This window comes from Solenopsis invicta, chromosome 9, assembly GCF_016802725.1.
Source record: "Solenopsis invicta isolate M01_SB chromosome 9, UNIL_Sinv_3.0, whole genome shotgun sequence".
Lineage (NCBI taxonomy): Eukaryota > Metazoa > Arthropoda > Insecta > Hymenoptera > Formicidae > Solenopsis > Solenopsis invicta.
This window is the reverse complement of record NC_052672.1, coordinates 10,218,929-10,244,889: the sequence shown is the minus strand read 5'-3', so window position 1 is coordinate 10,244,889 and position 25,961 is coordinate 10,218,929. Positions and strand designations below refer to the sequence as shown.

Sequence of the window (25,961 nt, the reverse complement as noted above, 5' to 3'; positions counted from 1 at the left end):
CCAAAATAGTTAATGATGTGTCTACTTTTAATACTTTTAATACTTTTAATACTTTTAATACAATTGTGGTTCAAATATATAGGGTGTTTCTTAGAAATGGGCCTTTTCAATATTAGATAAGGAACATTAAATCAATAAAAAAGTTTATTTAAAAATGTGTCTTATCTAATTTTCTTTTAGAATTATAGTTATTTTAGTGCTCCAATAACGTGTAATTGTTTCATAAAAGATGATTAAAATATATGATTACCTTCGGTATGCATACAAACTCTTAGTCGTCGTTATTAATTTTTAATAATCAAGTGCGCTTTATAACGCTATTCAAAAAATGTGAAATATTATTTATAAATACAAAGCCAAGGAAAAGAGTTCTTGAAATAGCCATCTACACTAAATCTCTACAACTCAATCTTCTAAAATTAGAAATATAACAATATTATTTTTATTTAGGACTTATCTTTAAGATTAAATTCATTCTAATTCTAAGAAAATTGTTTATTAATTTGATTACTCTTTTATAAAGAGAAAAAGAAGTAGCACCTTACTCTGTTTATAATATTTACTATTTGGAGAAAGTGTGTGATTGTATGTTTAAGCAAAATTTATAAATCCATATAATACACATATATGTTTATAAATTTTACATTAAATTTTATAAAAATTTTACAAAAACTTTTTCTTAAAAATATGTAACTAACTAGTATTTAAATAATTTTTTAGCCATTTCTTCCAAATCTTTTCTCGCAATTTTTCCTGAACCCGTATACGGAAAAGCATCCAGAAATATCACTCCAGCACGAAGTTTACAGTGATCCATCATATTTTTTGCCACAAAATCTATTAATTCTTGCTCCGTCACCTATGGAAATAAAATTTAATTATAACCTAATGGAATCCTTACTTGTTTCAACTAATATAAATATTACACTCTACTTTTATCTTCAATAGTTTGCAAAATAGTTTTTTTGTCTTTTAAATGAGTTTAATTAAAGTTTTAAAACAATCTTCCTCAGAAAATTCAACATTGTTTTACAATTATTATTTTGTTACTAATAAACAAATTTTATTTTATAAACTCTTGTTACAATAGAAATATTTTCATGACTGCATTATATCAAAATATAAGTGCACCTTGGCTTCAGGCTTTATCGTCACATAAGCAAAAGGGTGGTTGATGTCTATTTCATGAGGAATCGATAGCACTGCAGCTTCCATTACTGCTGGATGTAATAATAAGACACCCTCAATTTCTCCCGGTGAGACGTCATATTCTCTGTATCTTATTATATCTTTTATCCTGTCAATAATAAATATTTCTCCATCTTCATCAACATAACCGATATCACCCGAGCGAAGCCATCCTAAAAGAATTGTAAATTTATTTTTATATTATTAGATTTTTGCAATAATATTTACATTACATTCTTGTAAAATATTAGTACTTACAGTTTTTGACTTTATTACTTTAGTTACGTTTTTTTTAATTAATAAATTAAACGGAACGAACTGTTTTACTGTAATGTCTAAAAATGTAGACACTATATACAGATCTAAAAATAATTTTAGATTTTTATCATTAAAATATAATTATGTAGAAAGCTCAAGAATGATAATTTTGTTGTTTTAACATTCAAACAATTTGCTAAAACATCTAATATAATATAATGTCAGATCTTGATTCCAACAAAATTGTTCTTTCCGTGTAATTTAATTTGCATATTATTTAATTAATCAATTTATAATTACTTTTTTTTAATTTTGCTAATAATAATATTTATTATAAAAAATATAATCAATTTACCTTCTTCATCGATTGTACTTTTTGTCGCCTCAGGATTCCTATAATAACCGTTCATCATCAGTGCAGATTTTATCCATATTTCTCCCGACTGATTCGGGCCAAGTACTTTTCCACTTTTTGAATCCACAACTTTTATTTGCATATTTTCACCTATTACTCCGCATGATCCGTTCTTATGATGCGGTAATGGGAATGTTACAAGACCACTAGCTTCTGTCATTCCTAAAATACATGAAATGTAATCGAAATTATGTAATACATAACATAAATTAAAAGATACTAATATTTTGTCTCGTTATAACAATATATTTACCGTAACCTTGCATTATCTGAACATGCGGTAAAGTACGTCTCAATTCTTCCTGCACTTTTGGTTTAAATATCGCACCACCGATTACTATAGTTTTTAAAGATAATAATGAATATTGTTTTGCGTAACCTGCTCTGTAAAATCGATTCATCATACTCGTGGTAAGGTACATGAATACTACCTAGATAAAATATTAATTTACATTGTAATACACTTCAATATAATTGTGCCATTTGAATAACAACTAAGAATTAATCCTTAAACACACTGGGTCCGGAAATTACGTTAACATTTTTATAACGTTTTCTCAAAGTTGAATGGGCTGGAAGATCCACTCAACTTTGAGAAAAAGCTATAATTTTGGTTCCAATCAATTTTTTTCAATAATTGTTTTTCCAAAATAAAGATCAGAATCTCAGAAATGTGACTGCACAATCGGCGTTACCGAAAAATGATTTATTGTAACGTTATAAATAAAAAATCATTAAGAGAAAATAAAAAATGATTCAAAAATCCATTTCTTATTAAATCAAATTTTTGCAACAAAAAATTTTCAAATACTCTATAATACGGCGTTCTAAAGAGGTATACTTAAAAAAAAATTACAACACTGTCATTTTTTTTAAAAGGTAGACTTATATAACAAGAAGAATATGAGGAATTATCTATTATAATTTGCCAATAAATAAAATTTTTCATAAATATAACAAAAAAAATTAAATGCTAAATAATATTACTTTATATTTCTCAATCAATTTGCAAGTTATTTCCTCATCAAATTCCGGATAAATGATCATTTTAGCACCCTGCGCGATTGCTTTCATATTCAGCATTGTTCCGCTGATCCAACAAAGAGAAGAGAACGAAAGTATTGGTATGTTGGTTGTTTCGAAATTTTTATCCTCGCTGATAAGCATCATAGTGTAATTAGAAAGTTCGACGCCCTTCGGCATCCCCGTTGTACCCGATGAGTGCATGATGCACGACGTCTGCTTGATGTCATTGAGTTCAGCATAACGGAAATTCGCTATTTCCGCATCGATACAATTTTTTAGGATATCGTTGAACGAAATCGCACTGGCGTGTTTGCCGAAAACCACCACTTTAAGACTGTAATTCTTTGCTTTTATAGCGCTCAAGATAACATCCACGGTTTTCTCGTTGCAGAAAATCATCTTCGGCGTGGTCAATTGCAAAATGTACAGCGTAGTTTCTAATGGCGGACATTTTATAATTAATAAATAAACTAATATCATGCTAAATATTATTACACAATTAAAAATAAATGTTTAATTTTAGCAAGATAAATAAAATTGTTGGCATTGTAATGGAAAATATATCTAATTTATTAATCTAATAGAATATAATACGTATAGGAACATTTGATAATGATTTTGATAATGATTATTTTGAAAGGTCTTACGTAAGTTCATGTTTTCATTCCACGGATTAAAGATTGCGTTGACGTAAGCCGCTGAAAGACAAGGTACGATGGAATTGGGATGATTATGTGTGCATACACTGATAACATCGCCAGATTTGATTCCTTCTCTTTGCATCCAGTTGGCACATCTCACAATTTTATCTTGCAGCTCCGCGTATGTAAACGTTTCGTCAGTACATACGTCTAACTACACATATATAAAATATTATATACAATTGCAAAATAAAAATTTAGCTTTATAATTAATGTTATTCCATCTCATATAGTCTCGATTGTTGATTGAACATTTTTAGAAAGGTTTCAACCTTTTACATTTCATATGCAACAATTCAGAAACGATTCTATATAATATCAGATAAAGTTTTTCAAAAGTTTTTCATCGGTTGCGATAAATTTAAAAACATCTAAGCAGAATATAAAATTATCATGACTTTATATTTTATACGTACAAAATACATCTAATTGTATTAGTTTCTTGTGTCATTACCAGGTATACCCAAACAGAACAATATGTTACGTCAATAACATCAAAATGACATAAAAAAGAGTTATGATTGATCGCAAGAGAAAAATGATTGTTAATCATCATTTTGGAACCGTTTTTGGTCTATTTTTTTCATAATATTTTAAAAAGGTCGCAGACTAATAATCTCTCATTGATTTTTCAAAAAATTTTTAAGTGCAATAATCGCAGATATTTTGCTTTTTCAAAACCTCAATGTTGCAAATATATTTTTCAACATGCGTTTTTATTTGCTTAAGCTATATTATAAGTTTTATAAGTTTATTTGTTTCTAAAAAATCTTCCGTGTATATATATATATATTAACAGCACGTATAAACATTGACTTACGTGTGCGATTTTGTCCCCATGGCTTTTAATATTAAACCACATTAATTCTCCAAGGCTTCTGTACTTAACCGATTGATGTGTCTGTGGTCCTATGTAAACGCCATTTTCCACGGTAAAATTCTGTAAATAAAATATAAGTCAGATTGTTTGTTTGTCGTCGTGCTCCTGTAATTTGAAGCAATATATTTTACATTAGTCGCATTGATTTTTATTTTAATATTTTGGAATCCGTTGATGTGCAGTGTCGTGAATTGTAACGTTATAATCTACTGACGACGGTATAGTGCCGTTGCCGTTACAACACAAAAATATTAAATAATTTTTAATAAAATTAATGTAAAAAAAAACCTCAATAGTAAAAAACTGTTTTTTTAATTCCAATGCATACTGTGTTTTCAATCTTCTTTACTGTCCAAACTGTCTATAGACTGTCTTTAGACATAATAAATTGATGTTACAGAATGATCATTTTTCAAATTCAAATTATCCAAAATGTACGAACTAGATATTCATTTTTTTTTAATTCATTATTTGAATCATTTAAACAAATATACATGTTGGAATCTTTTGTCTGAGTCTCGATACTGAAAGAACAAATTTTTGACGTTTAAATATATATTAAAAAACCATGTGTGGTTGTTATTTACCTTGTTGTTCGCAAACATTTTGCCAAAAATACTTAAATTTTGTGGATTGTAAAAAAAAGCACATTTAAGAAACACATTTAATACTGATAAATTTCCGTATAAGTTTTTAAGTAGGATATATTCGATCAGTGGGACAGTTACTTCTATACACCTATTTATAAAGAAAAATACTGAAATATTTTGCATATTCAATCGCCAAAAAGCAGTTGATAATAAAACACTGCTGCACATGCTGTTAGAAAAAGTAAAATGTTTTAAACAACAACACAATGTAATACAGGTAGTAACGCATAATTAAGTAACATGTTTGCACCAAAAAATTTTAAAAAATATTTTACAATACCTTTAACTGCAACTAATAAGGAAACAGACAGAAGTGATCGATTTTGATGAGCCTTCAATGTATGTACTAATCAAAATAAAAGACCAAATTTCTTTATACGTGTCTATTTTCATGTTTAGGAAGTGAAACATCCCTCTGAAGAAAATCGCTTTTTTTCTATTAAAACTATAAAAAATACAAAAAAATGTACCGAATAAAAGTTGAATGGCTTGAAGAGTACTTCATAACGCTGATAAAAAAAATTTTTTTAATGTTGTCTAACATCGAGACAATGATCAGTTCACAAATGCAATAATAAAACCAACTTTGGATCAAAGTTTGGAAAATAAACTTATCTCAACCATATCTTAAAAAATTATATGATATCAACTTTCCAGGAAGATATAACAAAAATGGAAGCTATAACAAAAATATTATTTTCCTTAAACATCGGTATTTTCTGATATTATTTTATGACATAAAATAAATTGCTGAAATAGATTACGGAATATACTTTCTTTTAATTCTATGTACCTTATATATACTATATATAGTTATTTATTCATCTTATTTATATCTTTCATTTCAGAATTTAACAAACTCTGATTACATATGCCGGTTTTTGTTTCATAAATATAATATTTAATTTATATTTTTCTGTAACAAATATTATAAGATAAAAAATTTCTTGATTAATAAAATGTAATAAAAATTAAATTATTTAAATGTGCTTCTAAAACATAATTTCTAAAAATCTCAATAAAGATTTACATAGATTAATGTTTACAACTTAAAATGTTAAGTTCTAACGTAAAAAATTTATAAACCAAATATAAAGATAAAAATTAGAAGACGTTGACTTGTTAATTTTGTAATCTTGTAGTAATGTACAAATTAGAATGCAGAATGAAATTAAGATAACATTATCGTATTTATTAGAATAAAGAAAATATTCTTTTGCTCTTTTCATAACTGTGATGATAGTGGCGTAAAAGTTGCGCGTCTGCTCTATGTACCAAAAATCCGTGTTTAAATTTATTTAAAATATATTAGATTTTTAATTAATTGCCATCTTTTAAACGACAATGGCAAACCATCAAAAACACATTTGTCAAGACAGTCAGCATTAAAGATGTACGATTATTCATCAAATAGAGAGTGATGACGACTTTGTATCCAATTTATCACACAATCGTAAAATCAAAACTTGATCACAATTTTCAGTTATGAAAGACTAAATAGAAAGAAAAACTAGATAACCAAATGCTTGGACAAACAAGTGTGCATTCATGAATAAAATATCTCTAATAAAAATGTATGTAGTTTTCGTGAACACTTATCCAGTTTATCTGGATTACTGCACGTATTTTTATCAGTTGCAAAAATACTGTAAAAATTTAAAAGAAGTAATAGTAAATGAATAAAAAGTTAATAGAGTTTTCTTCTGAAGCAATTTTTTTAATAAAATTATATACAATTTAGTAAATATCTGTCCGGTTATTATTCCGGTTATTATTCGTTGTTCTTAATATACATATAATCATCAGATCAAATTTTGCATATTTTTTATGGGCAGTACAATCCCCTTCTTTTTTCTACAAACTGTTATAAGCGCGAAAAAAAACAAAGAACGAGTCAGAGCTCGTCTGTTCGGATTGACAGCACGACTCCGAAATCAGAATGGCTGCTATTAAACAAAATCAGCCCAGTATCCGAAGAATCGTTATGTGACCTCGTTTACGATACAGATCTAAGCTCGCTTCAAATAAGTATCGATTCAACTTGGAGGGTAAGAATGTATTTAATTTTGTTAAAATATATTTTTCTGGTCTGTTTTATTCAACAATTTGTAGTTTTATTGTACAACCATTTTTAACAAATGTTAACAATGTAAAATTTTTCATGATCTCAAATAATCTTCAAATTTTCTCTACATGCAATATTCACTAAATAAATTATAGTTATGTAATTCTGCTAAAATTAAAACGTTAATCAAACATCGTCAAACACGTTTTTATTATCTATAATAATACTACATCTCTACAACTAAAATTTGTCCAATTAAAAGTATAAGTATGTTGCTATTATTTTTTATTTAGAACTTATCTTTAAGACTAGATTCATTCTAATTCTAAGAAAATTGTTTATCAATCTGATCATTCTTTTATAAAGAGAAAAAGAAGTAGCAACTTACATTGTTCATAATATTTATAATACTATAGTTATAATACTATTCGGAGAAAGTATGTGATTGTATATTTAAGCAAAATTTATAAATCTATATAATACATATATATTTATAAATTTTACGTTGTAAAAAATATTTGACTAACTAGTACTTAAACTTTTTTTTAGCCATTTCTTTCAAATCTTTCCTCGCAATTTTTCCCGAACCCGTATACGGAAAGGAATCCAGAAATATCACTCCAGCACGAAGTTTATAGTGATCCATCATATTTTTTGCCACAAAATCTATTAATTCTTGCTCCGTTTCCTGCAAAAATAAAATTTAATTATTGCAACAAAAAAATTTTAATATATTTTAAAAAGTAAATGTTCTTTGTTTTGTACTTCCCCCCCCAAAAAAATTGTGTGTGTGTGTGTGTGTGTGTGTGTGTGTGTGTGTGTGTGTGTGTGTGTGTGTGTGTGTGTGTGTGTATGTAAGTGATAATACTTTTTTGAAATACAAAATTAACATTTATATAAAATAAAATTTATATAATATAAAATAAAAGAACAAAAACATGGTCGGTGTTCTATGATTAAATTATCAAAAAATCTTGATAAAGTATTTGATATTGAAATTTCAAGAAATATTATATTATTAGTAATCATTAACATTTACAGTGAGAAATGATAACAGAATCGGTGTCGAATCGACTTCGAGTCGACGTTGAAATCATCAACTGTTAATATCGTTTTGATGTCGACTCAATAGATCATTTATTACTTTGGGTTATCTGTATGTCAAACATTGTTATGTATTGTACAATCAGAACTAAAAAGGCTATCAAAAATAATGTTTGCTTACAAACTGCTATCTTAAAATTGTTTTTTTTTCTTCGTGATCTCGTTTGTCTTATAAAATCCACACTTATTTGAACTGATACAGACGTCACGCTCTGATTTTAACTTGAAAAATTCTTTCTTTGTTTTTTTAATTGTTGTAATTGCGTTATAATGATATCGCTGTTTACGACACAATTATCTCTCACTAGAATTTTAAAACAAATTTCCTCGGAAAATACATAATTGTTTTGCAATTATGATTCTGTTGTTAATAAAGATTTTAAAGTTTATTTTATAAACTCTCATTACAACAGAAATATTTCTATAACTTTTTAATTATACATTTTAATAAATGTACCTTGGCGCCAGGTTTTTTGGTGACATAAGCAAAAGGATGTTCATCGTCTATTGCATGAGGAATCGATATCACTGCAACTTCCATTACTGCAGGATGTGTCAATAAGACACCCTCAATTTCTCCCGGTGAGATTTGATATCCTCTATACTTTATAAGCTCTTTTATTCTGTCAATAATATATAATTCTCCATCGTCGTCAACGTAACCGATATCACCCGAGTGTAGCCATCCTAAAAGAATTGTAAGTTTATTTTTATAAGATTTAATTTTTACAATAATAAATTCTTTTACGATATTACTACTAATAGTTTTTGACTTTATGACTTTAGTTACGTTCTTTGGATTTAATAGAATAATCAAAAAGGATTATTTTACTGTAGTCTAAAGATTTAACTACATACAGATATAAAAATAATTTTAAGTCTTTATTATTAAAATTATGTAAAAAGCTTAACATGATAATTTTGTTGCAAAATTTTTGACATTTTAACAAGTAACTTAAATGTCTGATATATTTAATGTCATAATGATATGTACTTCAATAAAATCATTCCTTCCGTGCAATTTAATTTGCATATTATTCAATTAATCAACTCATAATTAATCTTGTTAAGTTTTGCTATTGATAATATTTATTATTATTAATATTTATTATAAAAGATGCAATCAATTTACCATCTTCATCGATTGTACTTTTGGTCGCTTCGGGATTTCTATAATAACCATTCATCATGATTGCAGATTTTACCCATATTTCTCCCGACTCATTCGGGCCAAGTACTTTTCCACTTTCTGGATCCACAACTTTCATTTGCACATTTTTAGTTATTGTCCCACAAGATCCGTTCTTATGATGCGGTAATTGAATTGTTATGAGACCACCGAGTTCTGTCATTCCTAGAAATACAAGAAATATAAACGAATTTTTATAACACGTAACACATATTAATAGATACTAATATTTTATCGTATTATACCGATATTTACCGTAACCTTGCAATATCTGGACATGCGGTAAAGTACGTCTCAATTCTTCCTGCACTTTTGGCTTAATTATCGCACCACCGCCTAGTATAGCTTGCAAAGATGGTAATGAATATTTCTCTGCGAAACCTGCTCTGACAAACCGATTTATCATACTTGTGCTAAGGAACATAACTGCTACCTAGGTAAAAAAAATTAATTTACATTTCGATACATTATACGCATTTCAATATAATTGCACCATTTGAATGACAAATAAGTGTTAAGATAGCGGCTATAACATATTCTTCCAAACTAGCAATTTGCATTGACAATGACAAGATACATGCCATTCCTCACGCGTCGAAATTATTGAAAGCTGAAGTTTGATCAAAAATTAATAACATTATGTTATAAAAGAAAAAAATTATTGATTAAAAATATTTCAATTTTCTTGTAAAAAGTTGATTAAATTTCATCATTTTAAATAAATCACTAATATTACTTATAAAATTTATTCATGACAAAAGTCTGTATCGCGAAATAATATACGTCAGTCGTCATTGTTTGTTAGATCAGGAAATCTTGAAAATTTATAATAAGAACAGCCTATTATAATTATCCAATAAATAAAATGTTTCATAAATATGACAGAAAAAAATTAAATTTTGCCAAGTAATATTACCTTATATTTCTCAATCAATTTGCAAGTCATTTCTTCGTCGAATTCCGGATAAAGTATTACTTTAGCTCCCTGCGCGATTGCTTTCAAATTAAACATTACTCCGCTGATCCAATAAAGAGAAGAGAACCAAAGAGTTGTTCGATCGGACATATCAAAATTTCTATCCTCGCTGACAAGTATCATAGTGTGATTAGAAAGTTCGACGCCCTTCGGCATCCCCGTTGTGCCCGATGAGTGCAAAATGCACGATGTCTGTTTTATATTGTTGAGCTCAGCATAACGGAAATTTCCTGCTTCCGCATCGGTACAATCTTTCAGGATGTCGGAGAACGAAATTGCACTAGCATGTTTACCGAAAACCACCACTTTGGGATTGCAATTCTTTGCTTTCATAGCGCTTAAGACGATATCCACGGATTTCTCGTTGCAGAAAATTATCTTCGGCGCGGCCAGTTGCAAAACGTGCAGCGCAGTTGCTAATGGCGGATATCTCATGATTAATAAAAATTAATTCTATGCTAAATATTATTACACAATTAAAAAGTTGTGTCTAATTTTTGCAAAATAAGTAAAATTGTTCTTGTTGTTATAAAAAATGCGTTATATTTAATTTATTAATCTAGTAGAATATAATACAATAGAGACATTTAATAATACGAACAAATCCTAATATGACAGGGAATTGTAACATTTGATAATGATTATTTTGAAACATCTTACGCAAGTCCATGTTCTCATTCCATGGATTAAAAATTGCGTTGACATAAGTCGCTGAAAGACAGGGTACGATGGAATCAGGATGATTATGTGTGCACACACTGATAACGTCGCCAGATTTGATTCCTTGTTTTTGCATCCACACGGCACATCTCACGGTTTTGTCTTGCAATTCCGCGTATGTATACATTTTATCAGTACATGCATCTAACTGTACATACATACAAAATATATTAAATACAATTCTAAAATAAAGAGTTAGCAATTAATGTTATTCTATCTCATTAGCACCAATTGTTGAAAAATTTTTAGAAAAGTTTCACATTATATGTAACAAATTTAAGAAGTATTCTACAAAATGTCATACAAAATGTTTCTAAGATTTATCACTCTCAGTAAATTTAAAAACATACTCAAGCAGAATGAAAAGTCATCACAATATCAAAATGACGTCAAAATGATTTTAAAATGATAATTAAAAAATCACTTTTCTTTCAAAATTAATGACAATTTTTTTTATGTCTTTTTGATGTTATTAATGCAACTTATTGTTTTATTTGGGTATAGCTCGTAATAATATTAAATATTGGTAAAGTTAAAACATAAACTTTGTATAATTTCACTATAGAAAGATGATAATTATTATAATGGATTAGAGAGCATAGTAATTAATACATTAAATAGCATTCGCCATTATGCTTTACGTTTTATTTTAATTTAAAAAAAAGTTTATTTTTAATTTTCCAAAGAAAAGTTAAAGAATATTATTTAAATATTGGTTATTTTGAATTTTTAAGGAGACCCATGTTCATAAAGCCTTTCTTAAAATCTGTAATTATATGAGTATTTTTGAAAAAAAAAGAGAATAAAAAATATTAATAAATAAAAATATTGTTTTTATAAAATATTTCTAACTGTTTTCGCAATTAATTTCAAAATATTATTTTTACAAAGTAATACAGTAAATTATTTTATCAATATATTTGCAAAATTAAATAAGAAAAGAAAATTTAATCATTAAGAAAAATATTGGTTGCTTTATGTTTAAAACATTTAGAGATAAAATTGCATATGATGGAATCAAATTGATTCATAATGCTTATGCACAGGTATTTCTAAATTATAATTTCAAAATATTGCAAAATAAAATTATATATATGGCAATACGTTAAACAAAAAATTAAACGGTTTTTTTTTTAAATTAATAATAAAATGTTTATCATAAACAAACATTTCTTTAAATGTTCATAAATATTATTTAACAATTTTGATAAAGTAAAGTTACTTTATTATAGCAAATTATCTTATCACAATTATTGTAAATTTTTCTTCATTTCAATAAGTGATATAATTATTACAATATTTTCACAATTGCCTAACGTGGAGTTTTTTAAATTCTAAGGACATACTTTTATTAACTTTTTTTATGTAGTTAAGCATTATAAGTTTTAAAGTTTACATCTTTTTCTGAAAAATTTATATTAAAAGGGCGTGTAAACATTGACTTACATGTGCGATATTGTCCCCATGGCTTTTAATACTAATCCACATTAATTCTCCAAGGCTTTTGTACTTAACCGATTGATGCGTCTGTGGTCCTATGTAAACGCCATTTTCCACGGTGAAATTCTGTAAATAAAATATAAGTCAGATTGTTTGTTTGTCGTCGTGCTCCTGTAATTTTAAGCAATATGTTATCACATTAATCTCACATTGATTTTTATTTTAACACTTTGCGATCCATCGCGTACGCAGTGTCGTCGTACGAATTTTAACGTTCTGATCCACCGACAACGGCATAATGCCGTTGTGATAGAAGAATACTAATATAATTTTAGATAAAATATGTATTATTAATATATATTTAATTAATATATATTTAATATATAATTAATATAGAAAAAAGACTCGATTGTGAAAAACTGGTTTTTTTTTTGTTTTCAATGTGTACTGCTTTTTCTTCTTTACTGTCCAAACTGTCTAAACTCTGAACTTCAAAAATAACAAATTGACATCACAGATTGATCATTTTTTAAATTAAAACTGTCCGAAATATTTGAACTAGATACTCATTTTTTTAGTTCACTATTTGAATTACTTGAACAGAGCAAACATACAATATTTTCGAATCTTTTGTCTGAGTTTCTATACTGAAAGAACATGTTCTTGACTGTTTAAATATACATAAATTATGTGCGAATGATATTGTATTTACCTTCTCGTTTCCAACCATTTTGCCAAAAATAATTGGATTTCCTAAATTGTAGATATGAGATCCTGAATGTAGTCGATCAACGTTACTGCTGTTAGATTCAAAAAGATATCAGCGCATCGTGACCACGCACGAAATGAATTGAAACCAAAAAGAAACAAAGAAATACATTAATTACAACACATCCTTTTCCATTATTATGTATATAGCAATAAAACTTTAAAAATATTAATTTTGTTTGTTTATACTTTAATAACAAAATTTTCTAATTAGAAAACTCTGATAACACCTGCGGATTACTTTACTAGTGCAATACATTTATTTTTAAAGTAATAGAGAGAGATATTTTGACTCTTGCTGTATCAATACAAATTGAACAAGAATGACTTTTACGCTCATTGAACTTGAGGAAAGTATATAAAATCACACGAACAATACAAGCACGAAGACCCAGCTGCGGTCGTAAAAAGCATTCTTGTTCAATTTACATTTATTTTTATTTTTCAATTAATAAGGCCGAAACTCGTTGACATTATTAACAAGTTACATTGGTTACGTTCCGTTTACGAATTTATGGCGAAAAAAGCAGTAAAAAAATTATCACAAAATATTTCTTTACGACATGAGTACTATTACTAAAATTTCATTTAAATTAAACATGTGTAAGATGGATGGTAAATGAAGACCAGAAGTATGGAAAAAACAAGTTTAAATAGATAAGATGAATTCACTCTCACAATTTCCTCTTTGGTCGCTCACGATCGACTCTCTTCGATCGTTCACAACGCTTTTCTCTTAATTCACAATTCTCTCTCCACATCAATTCTTTCAATGCTCGCAACACACTCTCTTAACTCTCTCACGACGCAAAACTCTCTGAATGTTTTCAATATTCTCTCTTAGCTCTTTACTCTCTGCTCGCAATGCAACTCGCCGTCTTGCCTACTTGCCGTCCCTCAGTGAGAAATGACTTATCGAATCGATGTCAAAACGATATCAGTTTGATAATTTTGACGTTAAATCAATGTTGAATCGACATCAACTCCATTATCATTTCTCACTGAGCCCTTTATCCTTTTTTCTAATATAAACGTACGTCCACTCTTAGACGTTACATTTCCACGTTTCGAGCACAATTGATTGCATTTATTGTGATGCCACCATAAAATAATACTTTTGTCAAAACAATGCTAATCCCTTCATAAATCAACGCCGACTTTTTCGTCAAGCTGATTTCTCTACTTGGCGACACGTTTTTTCTCTCTCTTTCTCTCGCTCTATCTCTCTAACTAATAATTTAGTCAAACACCCTACACATGTATTACAAAAAAAAAGAATAATCGTATTTAAGAAAAAGCAAATAAATTTTCGAGCAAATTAATGTTTTTTACCTTGATGCAGTAAGTCTAATCATATTATTATCCGGATACGTTTTGAAGGAAAGGTACATTATAATATGTACTAATTTATTCCGCTATTGAAGCAAGTTACAATGCAATATTTTTATATTTTACTTTTACAAAAAGACTATGTACTGAATTATTTCTGGCGTGTAGAGAAAGATTCTTTCTATTACATATTAGTGCAGTTTAATTATAATTAGTTGTTTAAAATGTTGAATGTGGAAATTGTAAAAACTGTACCAACGAGCTCTGGTCTTCTCTGCAACGATAGTTTTGATGTAGTAGCAAATTTATTTGACGTAAATTATTTGTTCAACAATTAAAAATTAATATTTTTTATTTTTAAAGTAATTAATATTATGTAATATAACAAATTTAGCATTAGTAGCATAGTATTCAATAGTCAGTAAAGTTTGTTTGCTATGATATCGAACGTGTAGCGATTGTAATTTTACTCCATAATATTTTTATCTTTATTTAAGCGGATGTCTTAATTATATCGCGTTGATTCCATCATAAGACGGATCCACACAGACCACCATATTATTATCGTCCTAAAGAAAAATCAAGGTCACTTTCTTCTTGACTTTTTCCTTGAGCTTGTCCTACTAAACTCTATTTCACAGTAAAGAAAGCTGTTACTTAAAGTAGTTAACCTTCGAAGCAACAAACAAGAATTTAATATAAAGAAAAAAAATAGCAGCTAAAATTTTGTTATCTTTTCTCTTAAAACAATAGAGAGAAAACATTTTAATATTTTTATTTACAAAGATTTACTTTGTCTCTATTAATTACAACCGGAGACTCCATCTTTTCGAACAATTTTCTAATAGACAAAAATATCACTGAATAATCTCTTTAAAATTTTGATGAAATTTTCTTTTACTATTATCTTTTTTTAATTACCCAGAGGAAATTGTTGGACAACAATAAGACATCAAAATCTGGAAACCATGATAACAATACACAGACAAATTAAATTTTTAAGAATTAAAGATCATAAAATAATCTAATTAACTAAAATATGACACGTAAAATGTTGTTATTAACATACAAAAATAAAAAAAAGTTTTTAATTATTTTAAAAATAATTTAAACTTGTAAAACATTTGAATGAACCAATATCCGAACAATCCAAAACACTTGTCTTTAATGTTTAAAACGTTTGATTTTTTATTGTTTATTAAATAAAACAGAAAAGTATTATCTTGACAAATACATAATGTTCTTAAAAAATTTTAAGAACATTATAAAAATATAAATTATAATTGTGTAAAAAAAATTTGTTTTTTTAACTTTAAATGTTATAATATTTACTCTACCTTATAAATATCTTAAAGTATTTAAAAATTACAAATAAAATTTTAAAATAAAAAAAACACATTTAATACTTTTTTACATTTGAGAAACACATTTAATAATAATACATTTCTGTATAAGTTTTTAAGTATAGGGGCATATTCGATCACTGGGACATTTATTTCTATACATCAGTTCTTAAAAAGAAAAATACTGATATTTTACATACTCAGTTGTCATTAAAATGCAAGTGATAAAAAAACAATCGCTACACGTGTCTATCAGAAATAAATTATTTTAAACAACAACACAAAAGTAATACAAATAGCAATGCATGATAAAGTAACATGTTTGCAAAAGAAAATTTTGAAATAAGTAAACTGCGCAATACCTTTAACTGCAACTAAATAAAAGTAACCAGTGTATCCGAGAAAGTATGCTTGAACTTGAATAAGATTGGTTGTAAAAGGGAAGATTTTGTGTAAAAGACAAAGAAGTTTTTCCACTACATGAAGATTCTTCTTTCTGAGGAATATGTAGGTAAGTGCAGAACGATGCACATACGAACATGGATCAAAGTCGACTGTCATCATTTACTGACCACCTTGTCTCACATATATCCCTCCCTCTACACTTTGTAATTGTGACATGTGAACTGTACGAACTGTGCAAATCATAAACTTTCTGGAGCCATTGTTCCTAATATAACATAATCACAGTTAGTAGGCATTTCCTGATATTATCTTATGACATAAAGTAAATTGCTGAAATCGATAGTGGAATATGTCTTCTTTTAATTCTATGTACCTTTTATAGTTATTTCTATCTATATTTTATATACTTTCCATTTCAAAATTTAACAAAACTTAATAAAACCTGATTACATATGCAATTTTTTTTTATTAATAAATTGTTGTAGTATTTAATTTATATAATTTTTTTAACAAATATTGTGAAATAAAATTTGTTTTTTTTTACATTTATCAAAAATATATAAAAATCAAGTTATTTATACTTTTAAAACTGATTCCTGAAAATCTCAATAAAGATTTACATATAGCCTAATTTTTATAACTTAAAATGTCAAGTTCTAACGTGAAAAAATCTATAAACTAAATATAAAGATAAGAAATTAGAAGTCGCTGACTTGTTAATTTTGTAATTTTGTAGTGACTGTAAAATAGAATACAGAATGTAATTAAGATAACATTATCGTATTTTCTAAAATAGAGAAAATAATCTTTTCCTTTTCAGATTTGTATCTATAAATACAATTAAATTACATATTGTGTATCATAAAAGTTGTGCGTTTGCTCCCTGTGCCAAAGATCCGGTTTGAAATCCATCCAGAACTTATTAAGCTTTAATTAATTACCATCTTTTAAAAGGCAATGGCAAACCACCAAGAATACATTTGCCAAGATAATCAGCAAGGAAGATGTACTACTGTCAAATAGAGAGTGATGAAGACATCACATTTAATTTATCACATAATTGTAAGATCAAAAGTTGACCATTGTTTTCAGTTACGAAAGATTGACCAAAGAGGGAAACTACATAATCAGATACTAGCACTGTAAACAGCTATACAATTATGAATAAAATATGTTTGATAAAAATGTATGTAGTTTTCATAAATCCTTTTTCGTTATCTAGTTACTGTTTGAATTATTGTATTAATATCAATTGCAAAAATACTGCGGAAATGTACCAGAAGTAGTAGTAAATGAATAAAAAGTTAATAGAATTGTCTTTAGTGGCTGAAGCAGTTTGTCTAATAAAATTATATACAATTTGTGTAAATATCTGTCAAGTTGTTGTCCTGTTGTTGTTTAATAAATTGTTTAATAAATTCAGATTTTATGCTTTTATGGGCAGTAATTTCAGATAAAGCATTACATAGATTGACAACAATTAATAATAATTTCTCAGTTAGATATAAGTTAATATAAACTATTTAATAATTACTAAAAAAAATAAAACTTCGACCAGGGATAGCATTCCAATAGTGTGAATATTTCATAAAATAATTAGTCCATAAAACAAATTTGTTTAATTATACTTAAAATATTAAGATTAAGTTTTTCTTAATATTTTATTTATTATATTTAATTATATAAAAAATTATTAAATGTAATAATCCATTAGTTACAAGTAATTTATTTGAAGCGTATGTACATTATAAATCAACTAACAGAACACATAATAAAAAGAAGCAATTTTTTTTGCAATATTAAATGAATTTATGTAGTTTTAATTTTGTAGTGTAAAATCCTACGTAAAACTCTATAAAGAATATTGTGTAACCTATTGTCATAATATCGTAAGAATATTCGTACAATATTATGCGATCGTACATATATTTATATATATACGATATCACAATATTCGTTCACTATCTACGTGATTTCCAAGAATGCATTGCTAGGTCAATGTCATAAAGGCCGATATTATAGTAGATTGCTAGTTATATCTAGCATTTATGTTAGGTATAAAGTAAACGAAGCTATACGTGAACTTGGACTTAGTAATGATTTAAGTTTTCATAGTCTTCACTGTCTATAGACAATTGAGATGATGCAAAAGTATATCTTCTAAAAATTCAATGAACTATAATGTCTGCATATGTCGATAGCAAATATCTTATCCCTCTATCAATATCACTTACGTAATTTAGAAAAACTGTGTTTTTCAGACAATTACTGCCATAATTTGGTCACGCGAGCTATATGGTTTACATAATCCAATGACTTGATAAAATTTAAATGGCCGTTATTTCATGAAAAAGTATACACGCAATAAGAATAAATATCTTATTATACATGATTTTTATTTATAAAATTAATAAAAAGTACGGAATATTTAAAAATTGTAAGTAAAGACTAACTAATAAAACTTGCAAAAACAATCAAAAGTTAAATAAGCTGAGTCTTTGGCCTTTTGAAACATACTGCATGAGAAAGAATTAGCAAAAAATAATTTGCAAGGAACTTATAAGAGGAAACTCATATGATACGTTTTATTTACATATTTGAGACTTTACAATTAAAACACAAGAATCGACAGAAAAATTAATTGAATAATTTCCAGATTTTATTTAATAAACTTATTTATTTAAAAATGCCTTCCGCTGATATAATGATTTAGTTTATTATGTCATTGTTCAATTTGTCTTATTTTGAATACATGGCTGTGATTACATGGCTTTGACTAATCAGAACAAAGAATTTTATTAATTAATCAATAAAAAATGTTTCAAAGCATTTATAGCATCAACTTGATTGCATTCTCAGTATGTACTAGTACTTATATATACATGTCCGATAATAACATCATCTCTTGTGGACAGATAGAGTTTCAAAATAATGAGATATTAATGAAGTATTAATTAATAAAAGTCTCATTAAGCGAGAAAAAACAGTTCATTATGGTGCGCGTTTATCATTGCTAGGCACATGAAAAGATATTTGAAAGTGTGTTACTACGCAGAGTTGGTTACTATTATAGAATAGCCTTTATGTACTTACAATTAGTCTTAAAACCAAAACGTTAAAGTTGCAAGTTTATATTTGCCAGTAGGCCGAATAGATACATACTCATTTGGCAATTTTTAATTATTAACGATCATTAATATCTCATTAATGATTTCCAAATTCGCAAAATGGCAGAGGGCTTTATTCTTTAGTTTAACTTAATCTACCTACTCACGAGAGGTGGTGCGGGCACCTTGTTAATACAAGAATTAAATACATATTAAATTTATTCAAAAAATAAATTGAGCATTCGAAAAACTGCCATACGATCGACTGTTCCATCGGCCAAGCATGGCAATTGGTCCTTGAATTTTACTTCGTGAATTTTCAGACTCTCAAAGTTATTCATAATATAATCTGTTATCTCCTGTTTCTTGAAACATATTTTTCTCTAAAACACAGCTACATGTATACATGTTCTGAAAATATATTTATTTCACGCGATAAACGATCAGTTTTAAAATACCTTTGATACTGGTGCCAACTCTACGATTGCTAAGGCACGAAAATCATCAAAATCATGCGGCTTTGGCACTACTACGGTCTTAGACACAGCCGGATGTTCTAGTATTTCAAGTTCAACTTCTCTTGGCGAGATATAGTGAAGACTTCTATATCTAATAAGCTCCTTGACTCGATCGATGACAAAGATATTTCCTTCTTCATCATAATAGCCAACATCTTCGCTGTGGAACCATCCTGAAAGACATATAATTATGTATTTTTTAATATACGCCTAAAGAAACAGATTTGGCATGCCATATGCGATTCTGTAGTACAAATTAAAAAGATGCATGGAAAAATATGTATATTGAAATTGTGCATACTATTGTATTTGTAATATTATAATTAATATTAAAAAAAGGAAAATTGAGTTTTTTTGTAAAAGACATATATAGTTTACTTTAAATCTATTGTTATGTTTTCTTTTATTAATGTTTGAAAACCATATCCTACGCATAGCAGATATAAGATCAATTTGAGAAAGTAATTAACCATTGTCGTCAATAATATTGTTTGTACTTCTGGAATCTTTATAATAACGGTTCATCATTGTCGAAGTCTGACACCAAATCACGCCAAGGGTATTCGGGCCCAACGGTTTCTTCGTCACGAAATCGGCGATCAGCAAACGAGCATTTTCACTCACATAACCGCTAGATCCGATCGGAAAGGTTGTTTTCTCTCGCTGATAAGCAATCACACCTGTTTCAGGCAAATCTGAAAAAATTTAAAAACGTTGGCTTTACATAAACGTATTCAGAAACGCGCTTGTCACTATATTAGCGCGCTAAAATTTCCTTTAAATTTCGTTCTGAATACGCGAGAATAAATTTACGTTAATAGTTAGTCGCAATTTTGTACGCACAGTATACTTGAATAATGGAAACACCTTGCAGACGCTTGAGAAGGCTCGTATGAACATTGCGTTTGACCATCGTTCCGCTGAAGATGATTGTTCTCAAAAAAGGCATGTCATGACAATTACGATTAAAGATTTCAAATTTTGACAATTGATAGTCCGAATTATTTTCAAGAAACAGCCACGTCACCTAAAACAGATATATTTTTTTATTTTATAACGTAGTACTTATAATATTTCTCTTAGAGAAATATTTTTCTAATAATATACTCTAAATTCAAGCGCGTAATTTTTACATGTAAATAATTTTACAACTTTCTATGCGTGTAATTTTTATGCTTTTTAAACATTTAGACGCGTAATTTAACATTGATACACGCTTAAGCGAAGAAATGTGTAAAAAGTGACTACACGTTTCGTACATTTAGGTGCGTAAAAGTTACACGCTCGGATTTACAGTGTATTCCTATGATACCTTATAGTTCTTTATTATTTGGCATAAGTGGTGTTCGTCTTTAAATCCCGAGGATACGATCACTGTTACATTCATAAATATAGCACGAACAGTCAAAATCAAGTTGAAAATCCAAGACAAGGATTCGAACCACAAGCCGACGTCGCCCCAACGCATAACGGGAACGTGCTGATTCGAATCTAAGAAAATTGTATAAGGAACCTCTACGTCTCTGAGAAAGCCGGTAGTACCGCAAGATAAAAGTATTATTGCGGTATCTCTGACATGCTTCGCGCAGAAGAATCGACTGTCAGTATCGATGATGAATGAATTAAATAGTATGTCCAAAACTTGTGTGCGGTCATTGTCTAAAAACACCGTATCAAACACCTGGATATTTATAGGAAGTTCCATTCTTTTCACAACGTTCTTAATCTGTTTAATATTATCATAATCGGCAAAGATTATCTTTGGATTAACCCGCGTCAGAAAGTGTTCCACAGTCGCTACAAATAATTATGTTTATTAATAAATTGGGCGGCGTATACAAACTACATTCGATTTTGCAAATCGGAGGTAAGTATCCCATTTACGTTAAAAATTATTCGACAATTCTCATCTCAGAATTAATTTCAGAACTTGAATTGATCAAAGATCATGCGAATCAAACTCGCTGTACCAGCTTGCATCTCAGATTAACAATGCCAAATGCAGCAAATGACATATATATTGTATTTAATCAGAAGAGGAACAACAAATGTAGAAATTCAGAAGACAGATTAACTTACATTTTATTAATTTTGGTCGGTTAGGCCATGGATTTATAATTGCGCCGATATACAATGCCGCCAAATACGGTACGTAGAAGTCTAATTGATTACGCATGCACACAGTTATTATGTCGCCAGATTTAACACCATTCTGTCGCATCCATAATGCACAAATGATGCTTTTTCTTTTCATTTCCAAAAATGTAATTCTTCTATTTGTCGCCGTATCAATCTGCAAAATCAACAAGTTTAAACTTTTTCTTATAGCAAAAAATTAGACAAGAAGATGATTCTTATATATTTTTTACCACTAAAAACAAATTTGCAAACGAAGTTGCTGTATCACGTCACATATTTGCAAAAATTAGACTTAAAATGGTATTTTTGCGTACTTTTGAGCTAAAACAGCTCGAAAATAAGGCGTAATAGGGCAATTTCATTTATTTTCAATGTCAAAAAATCTACAAAAATTAGCTTGTCTTAATTTGTCTTATACAGTGTTATTTATCATTTTTTTCGTGGATGGAGGAATCTTATACAGATACTTGTAAACATCAATATTATTAAATTAATTATTAAGTTATAATATTTATGATATTACTCTTCTGATTTAATTTAAGAGCTGTGTCTTCAAGATCAAAAGTAACGCAGTTCGAAGAATTGGAAAATGTACACAAAATTATAAAATATGTTATTTGAGCACTAAGATCTTGCTATGATCATCGTTGGCCTTTCTCGATTTTAATTGTGTTACATAAATTTTAGTCTTATTCCAATTATTGTGTTAACATGTCAATTTCATTCCTATCAAGTAATCTAATAGCGAATTCGATTAGACGCATCAGTACACGCATTATAGCTATCGTACAAATCAACGTAAAGTGATATATGATGTTACTTTTACACTTACAATTAGGTTAAATTAGTGTACATTGCAGCTGCTTGTGTGATAATGCACACTTGTGTCACACAAGATCAATCAAATTCGTTATAATCTATGTCTTGAATAATTCATATTTTATTTAAAATCATGTTATTTCGTTATTAATTGACAAAACGCTCTCTTTATCTTGCAGAATAAGATTTTACTTAAATCATTGTCTTACCTGACCGATAAAATCCGGTTCAACTGTAAGTTTATCCGAAATTAATTGTCCAATGCTAAAATATACCGTATGATTCGATTTCTCCTCGCCTATTAATTCTCCGTCTCTTATCTCAAATGGTAGTAAATTCTTAAAAGTATGCAACAATGTTATTAAAATAATGCACGCATTCTTTCAAAAGTTTTATGGAGTTTGTCTTTTATGTATAATATTTCTATATGCTGATGTACTTCTTACCTGATTGGCATTCATGTCGCTAAATATCCAATATATATTTCTATATAATATATTTAACTTACACAATATCTTATTTATAATATTTTAATTTATACATATATTGAAACGAAATACGTTGATCACAGTTAACACTGCCTACCTATCCTTTTACTTTCATAATACTGCTGAGAATATGAAATACTTTCTAGTTAAGAATTTAACTTTGAAACTGAAAATATTTTGGTCGGAAACGTTATTGACTTATTATGGTTTTGAACGAAACCGCTCTTCGTCTCTATTTATTTTAGTTAATCAATAACACTACATGAATTTGTAAATCTTTATTTAGCTCGCATAATGATTAATTATTTATATTATTAATTACTTTTACAGATTGCGAGTTTTGTAGAAAACGTTATATATGAACATAGATAAAAACTCACTAGAGATATTTATTATAAAATTTTTATAAAATAATACATATTGATATGGGTTTTGCATATTATCAAATAAAAATTAAATTGCATGCATCCCTCAGTATACATATATGGTAAATTGATCATCAAATGGATCTCAGTTAAGAACATTTTTACATAGATCACTCAATTCCAATCGTAACCTTTTATTCGTTTATTTTGATCACAATGTTTAAGTTGTTTTAACTTTTTTGACAGAGGGACAAAGACGCTCAAACAATTTTTTTTTTTTTTTGAGCGTCTTTGTCCCTCTGATTAAATAGCATTAATTTTAATTGGTCGAATTCTTCATTACTCTCGGCAGCTTTCATAAATTTAATTATTTGTCTATTTCGGATATCTGTCTTACATGCATTGCTATTTAAAAGTCACCGCTATTGATTCTTATTTTCTGTTTTTCGTCTACTATCGATTTGAGAGCTTCGCAAGTAGTTTGTTCCGTCGCGTGACATTTCTCGATTACCTTCGCTTCTTATTCCGATTCCGCCTTGAGTTTTTATACAATTATTTATACAATTCCTTCTTCTTTATAGCAAAACAGCAATTATTATCTCAGTTTTAATTTATTTTCCTGCACAAATGTAAATCAATAATATTATATAAGCATACGTATAAAAATTCACGTCGTGATTTATGTAGACATGTGTAAAAAAAACGATACGTTACATAACGATTGTATGTGCTATATAAACGAATAATTGGTATGTAAGAAAATTGAAAACTATGTAAGTGACGTGAGCGGACGTCGACGATATGATTATGGCGATTGATGTTACGTGCAGCACGAACGTCAGTGCAAAACACGCTGCAACATTTACCACTATCCTCCTTTCTTCGTTAATATAGACTTTATTGTAAATAACATCTGATTCAAAAATTTGCATGCAGAGTGCAATGTCACCTCTTTTTGCATTCTTTCCGCCTACAACTTGACATTACTTAGTAAGATAATTGCTTGTTATTAGTAAGAATAGCATCTTCTCGTGACAATAAAGCATTCAAATGCTTCTCTCGTATCTTCCTTATCTCTTGCATCTATTCCTCATGTTTTCTAATTAATGAGCTTCGATATCGTCGATAGAATCATTTTCACCCTCCGTTAACTGCTGTACTCTAATGTTCCAAAAATGTAAATAGTTTTAATATTATAAACTTGATATTACACGAAAAGAAAACCGTTTCTCTGTATAAAAATTTAGCTAGATACGGATCTAAAAATAATTTTGTTGAATTGTCAAAATAATTATGCAAGACGCTCAAGCATGATAAATAATTTTATAAAAAGTTTTAACGTTTTGGCAACCAACTTGAACGTCCTACATAATTATTTTAATGATGTAACAAAATTATTTTCAGATCTGTATTTAGCTGAATATTTAAATGTTTCAACAAAATCGTTTTTTCCATGTAAGTAGTGTACATGTGTAATGTGTGCATAATAACGTTATATTGGGATAAACTAACGACAAATGTGAAAATGCATTATGACATCTGTCATTCGTGACTCGCGCGCATTCTCTTGGAACAGATGAGAACGTGTGCCTGACTTCCATCGGCTAAGAAGAAATACGATGGAATGATTAATCGGCGTCACGTGATAGTCGCATTACGTCGAATTAAAAGCACGCACTTCGACGACGGGCAATGACTTTCTGGATTTTTGGGACTACGCGAGAAGCTCCAAGTTTCGTCGATGATAATTACTGAATTTGCAATTTACAATTTATCAATCACTTGGTAGGCAACCAAGTCTTTCTACCACATCAGTTTGCAGAACTTTAAACATAATTTTATAAATAGTCCAGTCCTCCCCTAGGAGTACGAAGAATTTTGAAGATACATTTTTCTAATTTTTCATATCGCTTCTTGATTTAGAAACCATAAATCATGAGAATTTGTATACTTTGTACAAAACACAATAGAATTCGCGATTGATAAAATTGTAACGTTCTTTTGACGTTATAATTCAACTTCGTAGAAATTAACATTATTTCAAATTGCAAAATTTTGGATACAATGT

At 28.3% G+C, this 25,961-nt stretch overlaps 2 protein-coding genes across 3 annotated transcripts; both read right to left on the bottom strand.

The window, feature by feature from the left end:
- Positions 1-126: 126 nt before the first annotated feature.
- On the bottom strand, positions 127-6,036 carry LOC113004257 (4-coumarate--CoA ligase-like 7). Of its 2 annotated transcripts, XM_026137083.2 has the most exons (9): positions 5,056-6,009; positions 4,409-4,528; positions 3,535-3,742; positions 2,849-3,324; positions 2,115-2,292; positions 1,802-2,023; positions 1,132-1,361; positions 699-859; positions 127-413 (listed from the first exon to the last, which is right to left on the bottom strand). In XM_026137083.2, coding segments are annotated over exons 1-9 (1,827 nt in total). In that variant the 5' UTR covers positions 5,287-6,009; the 3' UTR covers positions 127-412. The 2 variants fall into 2 exon arrangements, with proteins under 2 accessions (XP_025992868.2, XP_039309755.1); XM_039453821.1 differs by lacking the exon at positions 127-413 and having other exon boundaries at positions 481-859; positions 2,121-2,292; positions 5,056-6,036.
- A 1,157-nt stretch (positions 6,037-7,193) lies between these two features.
- On the bottom strand, positions 7,194-23,516 carry LOC105196169. Its single transcript, XM_026137086.2, has 18 exons — positions 23,487-23,516; positions 23,250-23,378; positions 22,162-22,375; positions 21,395-21,879; positions 20,926-21,109; positions 20,553-20,777; positions 20,023-20,255; positions 19,786-19,947; positions 14,713-14,795; positions 13,325-13,412; positions 12,822-12,932; positions 12,619-12,738; positions 11,113-11,320; positions 10,393-10,868; positions 9,732-9,909; positions 9,420-9,641; positions 8,745-8,974; positions 7,194-7,871 (listed from the first exon to the last, which is right to left on the bottom strand). Exons 1-18 carry the CDS (start codon positions 23,499-23,501, stop codon positions 7,710-7,712), a joined length of 3,525 nt encoding a protein of 1,174 aa, XP_025992871.2. The 5' UTR covers positions 23,502-23,516; the 3' UTR covers positions 7,194-7,709.
- Positions 23,517-25,961: the final 2,445 nt, after the last annotated feature.